This window comes from Tetrao urogallus, assembly GCF_951394365.1.
Source record: "Tetrao urogallus genome assembly, chromosome: 1".
Classification (NCBI taxonomy): Eukaryota; Metazoa; Chordata; class Aves; order Galliformes; family Phasianidae; genus Tetrao; species Tetrao urogallus.
In genome coordinates this window covers 141,247,368-141,268,034 of record NC_136813.1, presented here as the reverse complement: position 1 = coordinate 141,268,034, position 20,667 = coordinate 141,247,368, and the positions used below count along the sequence as shown (strand labels likewise).

General features: G+C 44.0%; 1 protein-coding gene across 2 annotated transcripts in view; it reads left to right on the top strand.

Moving 5' to 3' along the window:
- SYN3 (synapsin III) overlaps positions 1–20,667 on the top strand; it is a gene marked incomplete at both ends in the record, with an annotated part of 176,149 nt that overhangs the window by 129,570 nt on the left and 25,912 nt on the right. For both annotated transcript variants that reach the window (XM_079549484.1, XM_079549483.1), the window contains one exon: positions 13,692–13,754. In XM_079549484.1, coding sequence (XP_079405610.1) covers positions 13,692–13,754 — 63 coding nt within the window. The remainder of the gene's footprint in view (positions 1–13,691; positions 13,755–20,667) is intronic.

The following is a 20,667-nucleotide window of genomic DNA, read 5'->3' as shown; positions in this document are numbered from 1 at the left end:
ATTCTGGGTGTTTACATGTACAGCATCACCAAAGAAGCTCTGTTCTGCATCAGCAGAGTCAAAATAGTCCTTTGATAGGTAATATTTTAGGAAATTTGATCTCAAAGGCTCTCACATAGAGAAATACAGTGAAGAGCAAACAGATTTTTCCTGTGCGTGTTTTTGTTTTCTTGTTCCTTTTGAAGTAAAAGAGAAAATGTGGGAACCATTTCTAAATTACCCATGCACCAGAGTGACAGAAGAAACTCAGGAACAGATAAAGAGCAACAGCTGGAACATATTGTGGTACAAGGAAGCAATTAGCTTATAGCATAGAAGAATGAAATCACATATAGAAATGATTCGTATCTCCTATCATTACCTTGGCAACGTGAAAACTTTGGGTCAAACTAGGCCCACGACTGCAGGCCAGTGTTGGTGCAGTACAGGCACATGCCACCATAAAGGCAACAGTCACAGCCTTTCCTGAACAGCTCCTGTGCCCTCATTGTGCATCTGGCACCACTTGAAGGAGAGGGTCATGCCTGGGAGAGAAGAGAATGCAGGGCACATTTCTGAGAACTGTGGAAGAAGCAGGCTTCACATCCCTCAGAAACTTTTATTCAGAGCACCAAGGCAGGTTCTTTGATCAGTGAGCAGGCTATATTGCATGGAAGCTGGCTGAGAGGGCTGCTTGACCTTGTGAAGTCCATCCCTGTATGCACATGTAAACACTGTTGTTCCCCTCCAAGAGGCAAACTGCATTTGGTTGAGATCTCATGCAAGAATCATAGAATCATTATAGAGTGATAGCATGTCTTAAGTTGAAGGGGACCTTAGAGATCATCCAATTGCAAACCCCTGCAATGGGCAGGGCTGCCAACCCCCCAGTTCTGGCTACCCAGGACCCCATCCAACCTGGCCTAGAGTGCCTCCAGAGGTGGGGCACCCACAGCTTCTCTGGGCAGCTGTGCCAGTGCCTCACTGAGCTCTCAGTAAATAATTTCTTTCTAACATCTAACTTAAATCCTCAGAACATTCTCCAAGCTAAATAAGCCCAATTCCCTCAACTTCTCTTCATAATAGAAGAGAGGGACTATAAGGTCCATACCTTCCCGCTTTCTGAGATTGCTCAGCACTGCTCCATATTCCCAGAGGAACTTGTTTCTCCTTGCCACTGGGGTGCCTTGAGGCAGCCATGTCCCACATCCCCCTGGGACCTTGCATCAGAAGTGGCTGACCACAGCATCTCAGCAGCCCTCCTACTCTCAGTCAGCCTCAACTTCGCAACTAGAGGCCATCCTCACAGGGTTGCTTAAAAGTTTCATCATCAAGCAATAAAACAGTGAAAATATCTCAGGGTGAGAGAGGAATTTGAGATAAACAATCTTTACCAAACATTGCAAAAGAAACCATAGTCTTATTGAAATGAATAAGCTAACTCCCAGTGCCTTCAGTGAGGCCAGGGTTTCAGTCTTTACGTGTGAGATGCCACGCTACCATAGTGATGAGGTCAGGATATAACATAAGCCACATGATGTCAGAGGACTGGATTGATAGACATAATCAAATTTCCTACCTCATTATAGTTTCACTGTGCAAAGTCTCAATTTAATCAGCAATCATACTCTCAGTGGGATTTGTTTCAGGAGGGACCACCTTTACCACTCCCAGTTTCTGAGAGATGGTTAATCCTTTCACAGGGCAGGGTTTTCATATCATGCCTCATAAACTCCCTCTGTGAGGGTTTAGGAAGAAAGGGCAGGATTTTTCATCAGTGCTCCTTGAGCATGTCTTCACAGCAGGCACAGAGATACGCAACCCAAAGATGGCTTTGCACCATTAACTTCTCATGGGTGGAGACTAAGGTGATTTTTCAGACAGGCACTCAGACCCATGTGTGCTAACCTCTGTCCCCCTCCCTAGAAAGGTCTGGGAACAGAAGCGACTGAGCTGTCCCTGCATAAGCCATCTACATGTGACTTTTTTGCCGAATTCATCCAGCCGTACGTTTCCCAGCTCCATACTGGTGAGTCTGCATCACAATGTGCTTCATGAGCCAATCAGCCTATGATTGGATCTCCATGCAGTGCCCCATTGTGTGGAGCAAGTGTGCCGGCTCTGCTTCAGTAGAGGTTACTGAAAAACTACATACAAATGCACAGCAGCATTCGTGCTTTGGGGAACCTTTCCTACCAAGGACCATCACTAGACCTGTGTGCTGTAGGATCACTTTAAAATAACTTCACTTGGAGACCTTGGTGGAAATCATCTGCCAGTCACCCTCCTCACGGTGCTTTTCATTCTGAGAATCAACAGTACTCAAAAATCAGCCTCAGAAAGGGTCACACCTGTACAGAATTTGCTTTTATCCCCGTAAGGGTTCCCAGATAATGCCATTGCTAGCCAGAAGTTTGCTGAATTGTACAAGAACCAAAGGCTTCCTTTGCTTTCTCTTCATCCATTAAAACCTTGTGAGTCAAAATTAGGAGGACAGGAGTGGAGCTTTTGGAGGCTGTGGTTTCTCACAAATACCTGAAGTTAAATACTAATGCGAAAGTAACCCATCACCACAGCAATGCCACAATTAGATTCAAATTCAGTCTAATCTGCTTTACATTTACAATACAGACAAACTAATTTAGCTAATTCTTATGAAATTGTACTCTGTCCTTAAGGTCTGGTATCAGAGAGTTGTTATCAAAGTCCAGAAGAGCACACTCACACTCCGATCACCTGCTACTCTCATTGAGCCACCTCTGCACGGGAAGTTTTAACACCTCCTTTGTCCTACCCACAACTGATGGGTAAAAACCTATCAACTGAGAAGTCCACCAGGATCTGTGTAGACAAAATTCTCTTTGATTTCAGGTTTTCAGAAACAAAATCAAGAAAAATAGAAAAGCCCCGTTGGCTTCTTCCACCCAGGACTAGTTTTTATCTCAGGAGTTTTGAGTAGAGACAGATACAGATTGAGGTATGATTTAGCTTCTTTGAGTCTTTGAGTGAGCAAGTATTTTTTCTTTGTGAGTACAAAGGCTTTTTTTTTCTTTTCTTCTCTCTTTGAAAGAAACTCCCACTCCCCCAAAGTTTTGTCTATTCATCTCAGTAGCAACTGTTCTTTCAGCATGGTTATCAGAGTTCAACTGCTGCATTTCTGAGATGCTGGCACTACATCCATGAGAAACAAAACAAGAACCACCATGAAAGACTTCAGCAGCTAGTTTGGATAAATAATTTAATGGCATGAGGTCTGATGAGAAGAAAAGAGGTAGAATTGTAATAGGAAAACAAGTACCCATCTTTCAGAACTAGTCCTGGGCTTTGCTCTGAGTGAGCGCCAGGTTAAGTGCGGCAATGCGATAGCAGGCAGGGACAGCGGTGGAGGTGAGCGGTGAATCTATTCCTGTTTCTTCTCGTGCTTGTCCCTGTCTTCAGCTGGCCAAATGCCCTTCTTTTGAGCACATGCCCATGCACCTCCATGCTGGCTCCTGCCCACATTCCAAAATCCTACCTGTATCCCATGACAGCCTGGGAAAGAAACAAATACCTTCCTTCACTAGGCGTGGACCGGCTCACTCACATCTGCCTCATTTATCCCAGAGAAGTGGAGATATTGCCTCACAGATGAAATCAGCTCAGGTCTCCACCTCTTTTTCCAGTAAAGGGTGAACCCTTTCTCTCCAGACAAAACAGAAGGAGTGGGCTCATGGAGACCACAGCATCCTTTGCCGCTCCAGGCTTGCCCAGGCTAAAGAAGAGGGGCTGTGTGTTACTGCGAATGGAATTTCTCTGCTTCCTGCTGCTCACTGTTCCTGGCCGCTGCAGCCTGCCATACATCAATGTGTGTGCTCAGCTGGGAAAAAAAAACGCTGCTGACTGAGGTGGTGGCTGTGAGATGAAAAAGGCTGACCCACACAGTGGTTTCTTCTGTTTCCTCTGAATGCATTCACTTGAGGAGCCCCTTTCTCGTTACAGCTGGGAAAGATGTCAACAGCAGCCAGTCCCAGCTGAAAATAACCCTGCCTACGTCCACTGTGCAGCCTGCTCAACTCCTTGGCCCTTTTTTACACAAAATGGCAAATCGGGTTTCCTCTTATCACTGAGATGCAGCCAAAGTTTGCATACAGGGTAATTGCACAGGACACCTCCATAATGCCTTTCTTCCACTTCATTGAAAGCTCTTATGTCTTTTTAGGAAAGAGATGTAGCAGGATCTTGTCTTATCTTGTGGAAGGATCCATGAGAGGGAGACAGATGCCCACATGGTGCCATTGTGGGCTTACACCCTTACACCCTGAGTAGGAGAAGGTTTCCCCAGTGCTCGAGAGGTTTCAAAGCTTCCCTGGCCCAAAGTCAAAAGTCCTCATGAATGAAAGATGCATAAATAAAATGCATATAAGGAATACTTTCCTTTTACAGGCTGGAAGCATTTCATTTCCCTGTTGGACTAAAAGAATCGAGTTGTGTTCATTCACAGAATCACTGAAACATGAAATTTTCTGCTACAAAATTTGCATTTAGAACCTTATTTTTTTCCTCCAGATAATTTGGAAAGACGGTGAAGTGGTTCCCTTCCTGCATTTTTTGGCTCCTACCAAAAACATGCCATTTGAGAGTTCCTAAGTATTCTCACCTGACACAGAGCTAACTCAATTGTAGAATACAGTGGCTGTTTTTCATGTCCTCAGTGTCTATGCCATAAGGCAAAAATTAGTCTGGAGAAACCTTCAAGATTTTTATCTGAAGAAAGAATCTTGAAACTGTGAAGCACAAGAATGAGAATATGGAAAGAACAAAGCTCACACTTGGCCTCCATCTGCTGTAGATGTCCACAAATTTGTTATAAGCTCAGGTCTCTGAAGAGCTGCTACCAGGGTTCATTGAACCATGTGCAGTCCATGAAGGAGATGGGTCCATGGAATATGCCTTTGAAGATCTTTACTCCCCACTTTTAAGACCCAGGGAGCCAAAGTGACCACAAAACACAGAGCATGTGTGTCTCACTGCCAGGCCACTTGGTAAAGAATTTGGACTCCTGCATAAGTCTAAGGGCTCAAAATGCTTAAAATAAGATCTGGCTGCAGAATAGGACAAGCTAGGCCCATGGCATAAGCATTTTCATGTGAGGTAATACTTGACTTTCCAGATCTGTGGACGAAATAAATGAGGACTAAAGAAATGCAATATAAATATTTGTAGTAGCAGGTAAAAAATGTAGCCACCGTGAATTCAATATGAAAAAGGTAGTCTGTGAAAATTATCTTATGGGAATGGTATGTTGTATAGCAGCTTAAATCTACTGTGCATGTGATAGACCTTTCATCTGTACAGCCAACAAATAACACAAGTGTGGGAGCATACACAGATTATGCATAATGTGAGATAAAAACTATTCTTCTGCATAGCCCTGTGTGACAGACGTGGGCTGTGTTGACAGTAGCAACTCATACAGTGCCAGGGCAGCACAGGCATGGTGTGGCCACAGCTGTACTATTAAAACTCCAAAATATCCTGAGAAAAAGGCTGCAGACGCATGCTGGTTTCTATGTTGTGCTTGGGAATTGTTTGGGGATTTATCCCTATGGGCAATTCAAGGCCATTGTCCTTGCTATGGCATTGCATAATTTATTGGTACAGGTGTAGCCTGAGATACCAGTTGCAGGGTGACACTTCCCATCTTCCTCATTCTTTTATATGTCCAAAGTCTTTTGTGCTCTGGAGCATTAGTTAAGGCAATCTGATCAAGCACTCGATCTGATCGTTGGCAACCCCACCTGCGTCAGGATGATCCTTGAGGTCCCTTCCAACCCAAGCCATTCTATGATTCTATGATTCTATGATTCTATGATTCCTTGCTGTGCTGGTCCCAGAGACTTTTAAAACATTATAAAAATAAACCATGGATTTTTCCAAAACGGACAGACAGGGACTGCCTTGTTCTCTGTGCCACTGCTTCTATAGCTCTGGGTGCAAGAAGGAAGGAGGTGATGATCCATCACTCACCATCTTTCAGAAGCCCAGAGGGCATTTCAGGTGTTCTAGCAGATCACGGTATCCCCTTCCTTTTATCAGGCAACATCCATGGTTCATTGCTTGTGGCCTCTTCCTTCTAATGACTGACATGGCAATGTCAGCCAAGGCCATTTGTGGTCATTGGCATGTTTACAGCAGCAATGAAACATCAGAGCCTTTTCTGTGTCAGGAAGAGTATTTCTTGCTGAATGTACTGACAAGCCCACAGCCTGCTTCTCACCTTGCACTGGCATAGCTGTGTTGCTCTCAGATGTGCTGCAGAAGGTTGTGGAGTCCCAACTAAGCGCTTGGAGGGGTGTGATTCCCTAATCACTGCCATCAGGGAGCACAGTTTCATTTGGTTTGAGAGCTGGGAATGCACCTGCTTTGCCTTTCAGAGGCAGAAATGCACCTGCAGCTGGACGTAGTCTGAGGTTAGAGACCCGTGCTAATGCATGAGCCATCAGCAAAGCCTCCTTGTTCAGTGAGGCCCTGTTCCTGAAGGCATTTTCCTTTATGGAGACCAGGGAAGTTTTGTTCTCACCAAAGAAACCCTGCGTTGGTCATTGTGAAATCAGTGAGAAATCAGAGTTTGCTCCAAAAAAGGGAAAGGTTTCTGAGTGAAGGAAGAGCTCTGCTGGTCAACATCTTCTAAACCCCAGGGGTTCTTGGAGTAGGGACGGCTTTGAAGACTCCACCATAATTTCATAAAGCATTTGCATCCCCCTATTTCCTTCCTGTAGCTTCTACCACACCTGAGGCACTACAGTTTTCCCAAAGGTAACCCATCAAAAGCAAACTCTTACAGAGTTCTCTACCTTGTCAGCAGCTGGCACTCGCCATCTCTCCCCCTGCAACATGGTGACGTGGGAAAAGAAAATTTCTGATTTGAGAAGAAAATACCCAATTCAGGTCAGGGTAAGGGACACAAGGGAGCAAGGGAGACAAGGGAGAGTTTCCTCCTGACCTTCCTTTACTGTTCCCACTGCATCTAGCAAAAAAATATGTACAATTTTTTTTAACATCAGAATGTGTTCACTCTCTTAGCAAGTGAGGAAACACAAGGGGCTTCCTTAATGGCAGCAGTGACAGAGGATAAACAAACCCCAAACATTAAGCAATTACAATTTCCATGTACTCATAATGACCTTTAAAAACCTGCCTGTATTCCTCTCAGAGGTAATGGGGATGTATTGAGCAGAACCGCTAGATATGTGTGTATGTAAAAGCGCACGCAAATAAATATGCTATATTATTTTTTTGCTGAGCATCTCATCTGTTTGTCTGGACTTGTTCAAAAAATTTTCACACTGGAAGCACCAAGGGAAATGAAATTGATTTAACATGCTCACACTCTTCATCCTCCAAAATACTGAGAGGGACCAGTGGGAACCCAAAGGCATCCTGTCTCAACTAGAAGAGAAGTTACAGTAACATTAGAGGTGGCATTAATGAGAAAAAGTTCCATGTTGTGCTTAACCCTTTCCACCTGCTTCTAACCACAGCAAGCATTATGAGCCCTGAAACATTGGTTTGTGGTCAGTTCTCTTGAGAATGTGGGGACTAAGTCATGCTGCTGTTAGGGTTTCTTTTTCTGTGTGTGCTGTGCTTTTTAGAAGTGGTGCTAGGATCAAAGAATAGGTTTTTACCACCACGAAGGGTCTTCTCAAACCAAGGCACTGCTGACCTCACTTCATAGTGCACACCAAGTACTGCCATATCTCCCTCCGGTTACTCAGTGTGTTCATTCTATTAGAAGCTAGAGGTCCTGGCTCCAGCACTAAATGAAATGAGCAGAAGTCCATCCATTTAAAGCATCTTACATCCAACCCTTTGCTTTGCACTTGTTCCTGTTCCTCTCAGGCCTGTAGCAGTGATGTCGCCATCAAATTAGTGAATGTTTTTTCTTCTCACAACCTTGTTATTAGCAACCTCATTCTTGCCTATTCTTTGTGACACCTGCAAAACCTTACACTTGCTTGCTGAACTGCCGGCTTCTGGCCTTACAGTGCTTTTTGCCATGTCTTAGTTTATTCCTATTTGATCCTATGAGCTTCCCTTACAGACTTCCCAAAATATTGCCCCGTCATACACCTTGCCCACAGCACTGATTTCATCACCCCAGCTCAGTGAAGCTCTGTAAAATTTACCCCATCCTAAGAGGCAGTGCTGTCTCCCCTTTTATGTACGCTACTGCCTCCCAATCTACCAACCACTGCAGTGCTTTGGGTCCTACCTTGCACAGTGCTTCTTGATACAGCTATGAATACAGCCCTCCTGTCACGAGTATCTCAGCACTTATTCCTCCTCAGGGTTTAATTCAGCTGGTTTGGAAGCATGGGACCTCTTTCCCTACCTAATGATTTTTTCTTCATTGGGCTGCAATTATTATACAGTAATGAACACACACACGTGTGTGCTTTGAAGGAATCTGTGTCACGTGTCTTTAATAGAGCACAGATGTGAATTCTGGCAGCTCTTATTGTTCAATATGTTCTCCTATTGTTGCTCGGTTTTTCTCACACTGTTCCTGATCTGGCAAACAGCAGAGGACTTGTCTGTCATACGTTGGTCTCCACAAACCTCCATGGAGCCAAAGTGTTAATCCACTGAGTCAGCCATTCTGCATGGATTTGGTGATTATATGAGTGAGCAAAGGAATAACAGGGAGCAGTAATTCTTCTCCTCCTCCATATTTCACTGTACAGCCCTGACGCTGCCACATCTGGCAAACCCAATGTGCAATCAGTGTTGATCTTTAGCTTAGACCTTCAGTAAGATAGTTCCATAAACATAATGACAACATGTCATGACATCATTAGTTTCCTCTGTGTTTGAATCAGCTTGTGTGCTTTTATAGAAAATCGTATACATTCACTGCTCCTCCAACTTAATTGACAACAGGGAAGCACCACACACATTACTTTCAACATCAGGCTCTCAAGGGCATGAGCAACATTCCCATAACCCATTAGGTACCCGCCCAGACCAGACTTTGTCATCTTACAAGTAAAGACAGCTAAATAAACAGAAAAGTCAGTTTCACAGCGTAAAAGCTTGAAAAAATAAAAAAAAAAAGAATAAAAAACAAACCCAGGATTCTGTCTGGGGGAAGGGTGAAGCAAAAATTTTGCAGTACCTTGTTCATTGGGACTTCAGGACGGATTTGAAAACACTAGATGCTATGGCGATACCATACTGGTCCCAAGAGACTAAAGCTTTGATGTCCCATTTCCCATCTTCCCCAGACCTTTCCCAGAACGAACCATGATTCTGCTGCTCCATGGAGTATTAATGTTAGTGTTGATTGGAAAGTCTCTGCAGAAGAATAACCCCTGGAAACTAGAAGTGGTATGTTGTATGATATGGATAATGTGAACCGATGCCTGAAACTGAGCATGGCTGAAGGATTCAGCATTCTTTATGGACAGGACAGTACATTAAATCGCAGACCCATGGCCAGCATCTCTTGAGAGCCTCAGTGAAGCAAAAGACTTGAAAATACTGTACTTACATGATAGATCAGGCTTTGTCTATGGTATCTTCCTGAAGGTCAGTTTATATCCACCTCTGTTCCGCTGCTCCACCAGAAATAAATACAGAAGATAACTGTACACTTACAAGAAGTACTGAAAGTCCCATTATTTGTAGGAAAGGAGGGGCAGAGAGTAAAGGGGAAAGTGTCATAGTTCACAGCCATGTGTTTGCAAATAGGGGCTAATGTATGCATACCGGCACTCAGTTTCACACATCACTGCTGAAACACTGATTAACTGCAGAGTTATCTTTGCAATGACACTACACACAGAGCACAGCCCATAAAATCAGGGGCTACAATGACTTCCTTTAGGCCATCGAAGTCCTCCATCCATGTCTCCCCAACCAAAGTCCCTAATTTAGGATTTGCACTCCTGCTTGACTCCGTATACTGATTTATAGACATCTGTAAACATTGCCATCTCAACTCTTTTGTGTGACAGCATCTAGGAATCAATTTATAGGATTTTAATTCAGTAATTCAGTGGGTTGAGTTGTGCATATGAACTAACACTTCCATGTCTGATTACTGAGCTAATCGCAGTGCCGCAGTCTCACCCCAAAACCCACAGGCGTCCTCTATCCCAGCTCTGTCAACAGTTCGTACACATTTTAAAAGCATAGAAGTTTTTTTCCCCATTTCTCCAAGAAAAAGAGCCATTACAAAACATAAACATAAACAAACACACAGAAAGACACAGACATTTGCATCATTAAAAAAAAAAAAAAGCATGCCTTTCTCATTAAACTCTGGTTTTATTCTTTGATTATAAGCATCTTCTTTCCCAGGAAATCTATGACTAAGTGTGCGTAAACCCACATCCCAGGGGTCTGCTCCTGTGGCAGTTGTGGCCATCCCCAGAACCCCCAGAACTGGGTCTGCGTATGCATCATATTCACACATGTAATACATCCTCTCTTCCTTCAGCTTCCCTACCCATCCATGTGCTTGCCAAGTATTCTAGCTGGTCACCTCGTTACAACAGAAATCCCAACCAGGATGTGGTAGAGGCTCACAATATTTGTACTGATTGGTCTAGCCCACATCACTTCCACCACTTAGAGTCAAAGAATTGTTTGACTTGAAAGGGACCTTCAAAAAGGTCATCTAGTCCAACTCCCCTGCAATGAACAGGGATACCTATAGCTAGAGCAGGGTGCTCAGAGCTAGGTCCAGCACCTAAACAGCAGCATCATAATTCTCATATCAGGTGGCTGTGGACTCTGGTTTCTTTAGTTCTGTGGATTATTGAGAGCATTTGTTCCTACTTCAGCAGTCTAAGGGCACTCCATTATCACTAGATCTACACTTCATGAAATCCAGCCAAATGCATACACTCCCTTCTCTCCTTGCTTTCCCCATAAGGAAGGTTCACATACACAGAAATTATACCAGTGTGGGATTTTGGTGATGCAAATGAATTTCCAGCAAGCCTTGTGCTAACATTCCCTCGGAACTGCAGCTTTCCTGGTGAAGCTGCCACATGTTTGCAGCCCTGGTCCCTGGCATTATGGTCAGCCCAAGTGGCTTGAGGTTCCAGCCTGATCCAGCACCAGCCGGGATGAGGCAAAGCTTCATGAAAAAAGCTGACATCACATTTCCAAGAAGCAAAGAGAAAGAGAGATACTTGAGCAGAGCTTTGCTAATGCCTGTGGTTTTTCCCAGGCTAGCATGAAACTTGGGTTGTTTATTGGATCCCAAACTATCTTTGCATGTACACAGGAAAACAGATGCTTCCCACTCCCAGGCCCTGTGCTTGGGCCAGGCTCCCTCAACAGAGCTCTGCAGGTAGGGCACACAGCCGGGACATCAGAGACATGGCTTCCTGCCTCACTGCTTGGAGCTGACGATACCGCGTTATCTATCTCACGCACTTCTTCGTCCCCTTGCCAGGGGCATGAAACTTGTGGCCTGCTTTTCCTGCATGCTGGGAACAGTCATCACATTTGGCTCAAATAATATGCACGGGGCACAGATGACAGAGCTGGGAAACAGGCCAGGTCTCCCTGAGCCCAAACAAGCGGGCACCCTGGCTGCTGGGCTCCCTTTCATCTTCCAGAGCTAAAAGTCTGGCATGGTTCATCCTATCCTCAGGTGCAGCCCTCTGTTTGACTCACAGGTGCCAGCGGCTAATGAAGTTTCAAGTTCTTACAATAAATTATAGAGGCAAAGGAGAAATAGAGAGTAAACTCATGTGCCTGGACATATGCTTATCTTAACTGTGGGGCTGCAGGAAGGCTTCCTGTCAAGGTCTCCTATCACAGGACTGCTGGCCTGTGCCAGCACTACGGCGTATTGCTGCTGAGGGTTCTTTTCATTCATGAAGTGGAGTAGAACCATACAATTGTTAAGGCTGAAAAGACCACTAAGATCACTTAGTCTAACTACCAACCATCCCCACCATGCCCACTAACCACAGTGCCACATCCATGTGGTTCCTGAACACCTCCAGGGAAGGTGACTCCACCACCTCCCTGGGCAGCCTGTGCCACTGCAGCACCGCTCTTTCTGAGAATAAATTTTTCCTAATATCCAACCTGAGCCTCCCCTTGTACTACTTGAGGCCATTCCTTCTCATCCTATCACTGTTATCCGGGAGAAGAGGCTAACTCCCATGTCACTGCAACCTCCTTTCAGAGAGCAATGAGGTCTCCCCTGAGCTCCTCTTCTCCAGACTGAACAACTCCAGTTCCCTCAGCCACTCTCCATTAATACTTGTGCTCTGGACCCCTCACAGCTCTGCCGCCCTTCTCTGGTCAAGCTCCAAGGCCTCCATGACTTTCATGTAGTGAGGGTCACGACACTCAACAGAGCACTTGAGGTGCAGCCTTCAGCTTTCTGCCTGAAGAATGTCTCCACAAGTGACACGGGTTGTCTGAGGGTGCGATGCACTCACTGTTCCCCTCTCCCATGACATTTCTTTACATAGGCAGCTGAACAGCAAAACATCGGCGCTGGTTACTAATTTTGTTATTTATAGCAGGCTGTCGCAGATGGAGACAGCAGCACCATTCTATCTTTAGGGCGTAGTGCCTGCCTGTCCATACAGACAATTGGTAATTAGCACAAGAACAGTTTGTTTATCTGTTCTCAAACTTAAATAAATAGGAGAACCATTTATCTGTCAAAACACAACTCCGGATCTCTAGGTTAACTGCTTGATGAATAGAGCTCAGTGCTTCAGGTATTTAGGTAGACTGAAGTTCCTTTTAGAGAACTTCCCAAGAAAGCAAATAAAAATATGCAATAAAAATTAGTGTGTTGCATATCAAAGGGATAGTAGATATATCAGATAGACCTGGTTGCTTTCCTGGTACAGTCACTTCCTACGTGGCTGTGCAACCCAACTCTCAGCCAGTCCCTACAAGTGAATCCCTGCACGAGCTGGGGAACAGGAGGCAGAGAGGATACTTCTGCTCTCTCCAAATAAAATGTACATTAAGATGCCCTTGGCTGGCTGGGATGGCAGGACCCTACACAATGTAAACTCCACAAGAACTAGAGTGAAGACATGACATAATTTTTTTTCTATTTTTATTGCTGATCCCAACCCTTCTTTGTTCTCTTTTATTCCCTACACCCACCCCTAAGTTAGAGGAGAAAGGGAGAGACTTTGTGAATAGATGGACTTTGTGAGTTGTATCCGAGAGCTGGCCCCTCTTCCCCTCTCCTTCCCCCACCACTGCTGGAGGGAGGGGAATGGGAGCTGCAGAGGGACTGCTCACACTCATGCTAAAGGCCAAAGCAATCTGTGTGAAAAGAGCAACAATCCTCATCTTTCTTAGAATTCAAATGTTTTCAGCGCCTGAAAGTGCTCATGTATTCACGCTGGCAGGTGGAGTTTTTTACATGCACATGCACACACATGCATATCCACACGTACATGGTGGGGGAGAAAAAGTGGTTTTAGAAGTTAACGTTATCACGCAGCAAAAGAGGGTCAGATCTGAAGAGTTCTGCCTGTCCTCTGTTTCCGACCACATGTGTCCCAGCAAAGAGCCACTTGCTTATTGAGCTGCCACCTGGGCAGTCTTTATTGGACCTGTTTATCTTCCCATCAGCATCTAGGCGGGGGATAAAAGCAACCAAATGAAAATAAACTATTTCAAATACAATGGCTGGAAATAAAGACTAATGAGTTCCTTCTTCTGTCTTTCAGCTCACGACTCCAAATTTCCCTGTAGTGGTCAAGCTGGGACACGCTCATGCCGGAATGGGGAAGGTAAGTAAAGGAAAAAATACATGCAGTTCAGGAAAGAGATATCTGTGTGGCACAGCCTCCTTGCGTGCAATCAGCCAGCAGGGAGTTAAACCTTCCCACAGCCTATCTGAGTGGCACTGGCTGTTCCTGTGGGAGAAAAGGCCTCCTGCTGCTGTCACGCACAGAGCCAGGCAGCGGTGTCAGTCTGGAGGCTGCCAGGGTGTGGGAGGGGGTTCAGAAGAGTGGGGGGAAGGCTGGCCAGGCAGCAGCCATTCAGCTTGGCTTTTATACATTTTCTGCTCTCTCAAAAGCAGTGATGTTGTTTATTCAAGCACCTGCAATGTGCAGCTACACCCCATAGCTCTCACAACGAGGCACAGCAGCTCTGGTCCTTTTGAGAGCGTGACGATGACCTTATTCAATAAAGTGGGAGCCCTTCAGCTATTTTTTTCCTCCTTGCAAGGAAGAACAAGACCTTACAAAGCAGAGTGGCTGGTTGCCTGCCAAGGAATCCTGAAAAACAGTTCGCTCCCCAGAAGGACCTGTTTGTTTTTCCCAGGCTCACTGGGATCTTTATTCCTCCAGTGAATCGCCAGCCCCTGTTTCTGGGGGTGCCTGGTCTCCCTTTTCAGCAAGGCATCTCCAGTATGTCTCTGCTGCACTTTTGCCTCCTGTTTCCTTCATATGCCTCTTTAAAAAAGCATCTTCTGTCTGTCCAAAACATGATCTGTTCAGAGTTAGGGAATTCTGATGCATCATCTCTGAATACAAATGGGTGATACATGAACTTTGTAATTGATATCCCCATCACTGCACTTCCCTAGAGCAGACCTTTCTTCTCCCTGCCTCACACTGTTTGCCTGAAAAGTATACATAGGTACACCATACCTAAGCCTGGTACAGCCTGTTTGCTTGCAATCTGTAAACAAAAGTGCTTTCTAGCTTTCTGAATCACATACAGAAGCTCTCATGACCATCCTTCCTTTGGCTGCAGCAGCATTCCCATGTGTGGATGTTAGCTGCTGCAGCGGAAGTGGGCAAGCGGTGGAAGTGGCCTTCAGCATCAAAGAGCAAACATTTAAATAAGCAGGAAAAGTTTGTTAAAATATTGGTGTTTCATATTTTAAACAGGCAGAGGTGTCATTGAATTAGACTACTTGCATGCAGACAGCTTTGAGCTGCTTGCAGCACGAGCTGCTGAACATGTCCCCAAGAAGGATTTTGTTAGCAAACTCCTAACAGGATAGAACTGGAGGAAGAAGACTCTCCCTGATGAAAGGCTTCAAGTTCTCTGAGGCCCTGTGGGGTTTCTTAGTCCTGCTGCAATTCTGGGTCTCTCTGACCACTACACAATTTCATCTGTAATGTAGGGAGGGATTCATGTGTCTTTCTTTGCAATACAGACTCTTGGGTGGCTACAGAGATGAGGAAAGAATCAAAGGAAAGCATCCCACCCTAAGCAGTGTTTGCAGACAAAACAGTCCTCAAAAGCTGTTGTCTTCTGCACCACCACAGATCTTCTCCCACCTCTTATTTTCTCTTCCATTTTGCTCTACAGTAATCTTGGTTTTTGCTGTTGCAAGCTATAGAGAAAAAGTGTTTCTATGCAAAGTGCAGGCTCAATTATATGCAGTGGTACAAGGGCGTTACATAGGAAATCATTCCAAAAGCAGATTTGTTGAGACCTGGCGTCCTAGAAGAAAGAGCTGGTCTGAGGCCAAGTTTATTTTGGTCCATTATGAAATGTAGGGACTAGTAGCAAAGTATGGATGTGGCATTGGGCACTTGTCTCTTTGGTTAATGGGGAAGGTACAGGAAGGAAGGGCTGTTGAGCTTATGGTTTTAGTTTGGGCTCTGCTCCAGCCACAGCCTCAAGGTAAGTTGAGGCTGATTAAATTAATTTTCTTGAAGTCCTGTTTCATTTCATTGCATTGAGAAAAAAAGAGAAAAGAGAGAGTGAAAATAAAGAACTAGTCAGTTGGTTTAGAATACAAGTAACAGGAATTTGTTTTATTTTATTTTTAAGGCAATGGCAGGGTTGACAGTAAAAAAAAGTAAGAAAATGACAGAAATCCAGATAAGCAGAACTATGGGCTTACTGAAAAAGTAGCACCTAGAGGTAAAAATATAGAGAAATAAATAAGAATAATCAATGTAAATGTCCTTTTAAGTAACTCAGAAGAGAAATGTTCCCTGGAGACATGATGATTTTAACCATCATAACATGTAAGTAATAATCAGTGATAATAAGAAGATTATAGAGAATAACAGAGAAATTAGAGAGAGAGATAAAAGATTTCTTGGTCTTCAGAAGTAAAGATGACAGAAAGAAACAGCAGGTTATTATCTCTGAAATATACACAGGAAGAAAAGAGAGAGGTTTGCTCTTGGTTTGGATGAGAGTAAGAAAGTAAAAGTTAATAAAGCATCAGCATCAGGTTATGTTTTATGTAAAAGCAGTGACTGAAGAAACAAAGGATAAAATAAACAACCTATTAGTCAAAGTACACACTCGTGCATTAAAAATAGTACTTACTGTAGCAAACGATGCCAAGATAGAGAGCCATGTACCTGTACCTGTAATGGGTGCTTCAAAGGATGTGAGTATTCAGATTACAATCTCATTACCAAGAGAAATTGTCAAGGAAGTGCTTACATTTTTCTTTTTATTAATGATAAAATCACGTACAATGGGAGACACCAAGGCTATGAAGAATGAGCAAAGATGGGAAGTCCATACACTGTTTTTTTTTTATTTGTACTGAGGTAGTGGTCAGGAGCCAGACAAACAGAAGACTTCTTCCCCAACCAGCTCCACTTGACTTGTGGGGATATATTTGTGTCATTTCACAGGTCCTCATTTTCTCTGTTACAGACCAGAGTGCTACCGTGATTACCTGGTGCTTACTGCTAATTCATGCTAATCAGGCTCATAGCACTGTAAAAAATACTGACTGTTGATTAGGTTGTGATACTGTCTAGAAAGAGCGTCATTGTAATAGTCAGACTTTCATTTTCAAATATCCTGTTTTCAAAGCATTTTTTATAAATTTATTCACCACGTCTTTTTTTGGTGAAAGAGCTGAGCAGGGAATCCTTAAGCGTAAAAAGGAAAATAGCTGCTTTAGGATTTTTAAGAAACAGCCTCTGATCGTTTTATCTTGAAAGAAGAGTAGCCAGCATAAAAAGACAGAACAAAGAGGGGTGACAGTACACCAGCAGTGACAGAACTGTTCTTGCCAAGTGATGTGTGCACGTAAGCTGTGGGTTGGAGATGAAGAAAAAAAAAAACGGAATAAAAAGCATCCCTTATAATTTCTATTGTGAAATCCAGAAGCAACAGCCTCTGTGTTGACTTGACCAGAAGCACCAGGAATAGCCTTCACCAAGGGAGAAGAAAGGGCCTCAGGCAATTTATTTATCTAAAAGCTGGATAAATGCTCCTCAGCCCCTCGCATGACTATGATTAACTCCCTTCCAAAATTTGAAGTCACCTCTATCTTATGGGCACTGGAAAATTGTAGCAAGTATTCTGTGTACTGTTAGTCCAATACCGTGTTGATACAAGTGCAATATCAGAAATATTGCTTAGGTGATGGTTTACAATGGAGTCAGCAAACAGCTTTCTCAAGCTGTATTTAAGCTCCTCAACAATACCCAAGGTCTTTTCCAGGAAAATCGCAGATGGATGCTGGGAGCAGTGCTTCCTCGTGTTGCACTGAACTGTTGTTCACCCAGCAATTCACAAGAGGTCAAGGCATTCTGAAGCACTGTGAAGTTCAAGCCTATCTATCCTAAATGTGGCTGGAGGGGTCTCTGTTGAATAGGGTGAGTGCTACAGTGAGAAAGAAGCAATACTTATTCCTGACTCCAGATCTTGTAATGCCAGAGCCCACTGGAAGAAATAAAGCTCTGAGTGTGTTAATATCTGGCATTTGTATGTTAACATGACCCCAAAGTGTCCTAGGAACAGAGCCCAGCACTACAAAGTCACTCAAAGAGCCTCTTCACCTCTTCCTGATCAGATCATGAGAAAGAGACAACTGCCAGATCTGCAGAGAGAGGAAAAACAGTTTCTATTCGTGTGGTTTTACATATATTTATATAAATTTAATAAATATATACATATATTGCTACTTCTGTTTTATTTTTAGATCTCTCTAATTAGGCCAGTTTAAGAGTCACCTCCTCTCTATGCCTGCCCCATAATTATGAAAATGCCTCCTCCAGTACAAATCCTGGCTCAGATGAATTTATTACAGTGCAGAAGAAAAACTTGTTGTTCATAATAATGTGGTCAGAGTTATTTTCTCTCTTACTGGATGGGAAAGACTTCTCTCTCTTTTTTCTTTTTTTTTTTTTTTCTCTTTTTTTTTTTTTTCTGATATAAATATAGTACAAACTAAACAGAGCCACTATGTAATGTAAAAATACCACAAGCTTTTTATCAGGAAGGACAGCTCATCACCTTGTCTCTCTCGGGACTGGAAATAGAATGTTCTAAAAGTGAAAGCTTTGAAAATCCAATGCACTAAAGAGGAAAGGAAGGGGAAAGGGCTGCCTTGGTTTGTCAAGGAACAAATATTTTCTTTCACAGAGGGCAAATAATGACATGTAACATTCAGAACAGAGAAGCCCAATCACTGTGTTCCCACTGACTCATGAGTGAGGAGGTAACACCCATCTTGAAAATAGCAAGAGCATCCTCCTCATTTCTTGCACAGCAGTCTGGAACCTTTCGCTAGATGCAGAAAGTAATGACTGAGCCAGGATACTGGGGTCCAGAGCTGCCAAGACCCGTGGTTGAGAGCAGCTATTCATTGGAAAGTTAATAGGGATTATAAGACTGAATGTAGTAGAGACATTTGGGAAAGCCTCAGTTTGAGGATAATAAGGAAGTGAAGACTTTAGTATATCTTTATTATTTTGAGATGGGTCAAAGGGCAAACCACATTTGGTTAGGCCTAAACTGAATGTGTGTCAGCTTGCTCGAGTATCTGCTGAGAAGGGGGGTGTGATATGGGGAAGAGGGAAGCAGAGGGGCAGGAAGCCCTCCATGTAGAGCCAGCTGTCCCAAAAAGGCAGAGTCACTGCAGAGAGGCAACGTGCAGGTCGAGGTGGATGAAAACTCCCAAACTCCGTGTGGCCAGGCCAGCTTCTATGAAGGAAAGCAGTCAGAGCTTGCATTTTTACAAGCTTATTAGGACTCAGTTAAACACCACAGAGCCAAGTCTGGCCCTGGCTCAGTTTAGGACATTCACCTTGCAGCTCAACCTGCCTCTAAGCCCAGTTTGGACAGAGAAACTGCATATGCAAGCCATGTCCCCAGTGGTGTGGGTTTAACCGGTAAGACTGAGCAAACTCTGGATGGCACTTGATGAGGCAAGGCAAAGGCAGCCCTTGCAAACTACTGTAATTCTGACACTCCAGCCAACTGACAGTTATTTTTTCATGTGGCCACATCACTAATGAAAGCAAAAGGGCACAGTGAGGCAATACCTGCAGTGCTTAGGTTGAAGATGAGAGAAGAAGGCCACAGCCCTAGGATCATAGTGTGCAGAAAGATGTGGGGTATACAAGAAGCAGAGAGGAGATTTGGGGCCTGGAGACTGAGGCAGTAGAAGTTTAGAAGCCTTTCAGTATCTAAAGGGGGGCTATAAGACGGAAGGAGACAGACTCTTTCTCAGGGTTTCTTGTGATAGGAAATGGGTTCAAACTAAAAGAGGAGAGATTTAGATAGGATACAAAAAAAAAAAAAAAAAGCTTTTATTATAAGGGTAGTAAACTGAACAGGTTGACCAGGAATGCAATGGAAGCTCCATCCCCGGAGACATCCAAGGTCAAGCTGGAGGGGCTCTGAGTGCCCTGCTCTAGCTGTGGGTGTCCCTGTTCATTGCAGGGGAGTTCAACTTGATGACCCTTATGGGTTCCTTCCAACTCAAACAACTCTATGAATCCATGAAGTTTCTGCCCAGTTCTGCTCGGGAAGAGGCTAGATCAATGCCTGTTGGGAAAGCTGCAGATGGGGATGGGAACAGTATCTTCTTCTGAAGGGCCACTGCTAGGCAGAGAGCAGGACCCACTTGTGTGAGGATATCCCTGGGGATCCAGGTCCCTCTCTACTGCACCCAGAGGAGTGTGGTGGGACACTGCTGGCACCCACATGGAAGAAGAGAGCCAGAAGGGAAGCGGGGACTCTCCTGGAGAGATTTCTTGCTCAGAAAAGGCATTTGTCAACACATTGCCCCAAGATCTTCACAACAGGTCACTAAAACGCTACAGCAAACAGCAGCTGATGGCTCCAGAATGAGCCTATTGCTGCTCAAACAGCCAGCACAGCTAAGCAAACAGGCTGGCAGGGCAGGGGCTGTGTTTGCACTTGCTGTTTGCACTCCTCTGTGCAGCTAGTGGGATATTGCGTTTATCCTAAGAAGGGTGCAAGAAAAAAAAAAAAAAAAAGAGAGAGAAAATAGCTTCCTGCTGATTTCTTTCCAACTTCTTTTCTCGCTTCCACATTGTGGCCAGCCTGCTGTTTTAGAAAGTAGATTTATCTCTTACTAGGTAAATCGATAACTATTTGATCAATAATCATTTTTAACAGTCCCATCTTAAATGATGCCCTCTGATGTCACACTGCATACATTCTGCCTTTGGTTATCTTCCATGGATTTTTTCCTCCTGTTAGAAGAATGAATACTTTATCAATGTGTAAGACAGTTATAAGTCTGGAGGAAATGAATTATAAAAAACGTAAAAGTAGAAAGCTAATAAAATGGCGGACTTGATAGATAAGGCAGGAAAATAAATCTAATTTGACTGTAACTGGAGTGCTTCCTGTTTATCAAGTAATAACCGCATCCAGGCCTAAGCCAGCATTAACCCAGGACACAGTTGTTATTTTGTCAGATTTGGCTGGCTCTAACAATTAACAAGG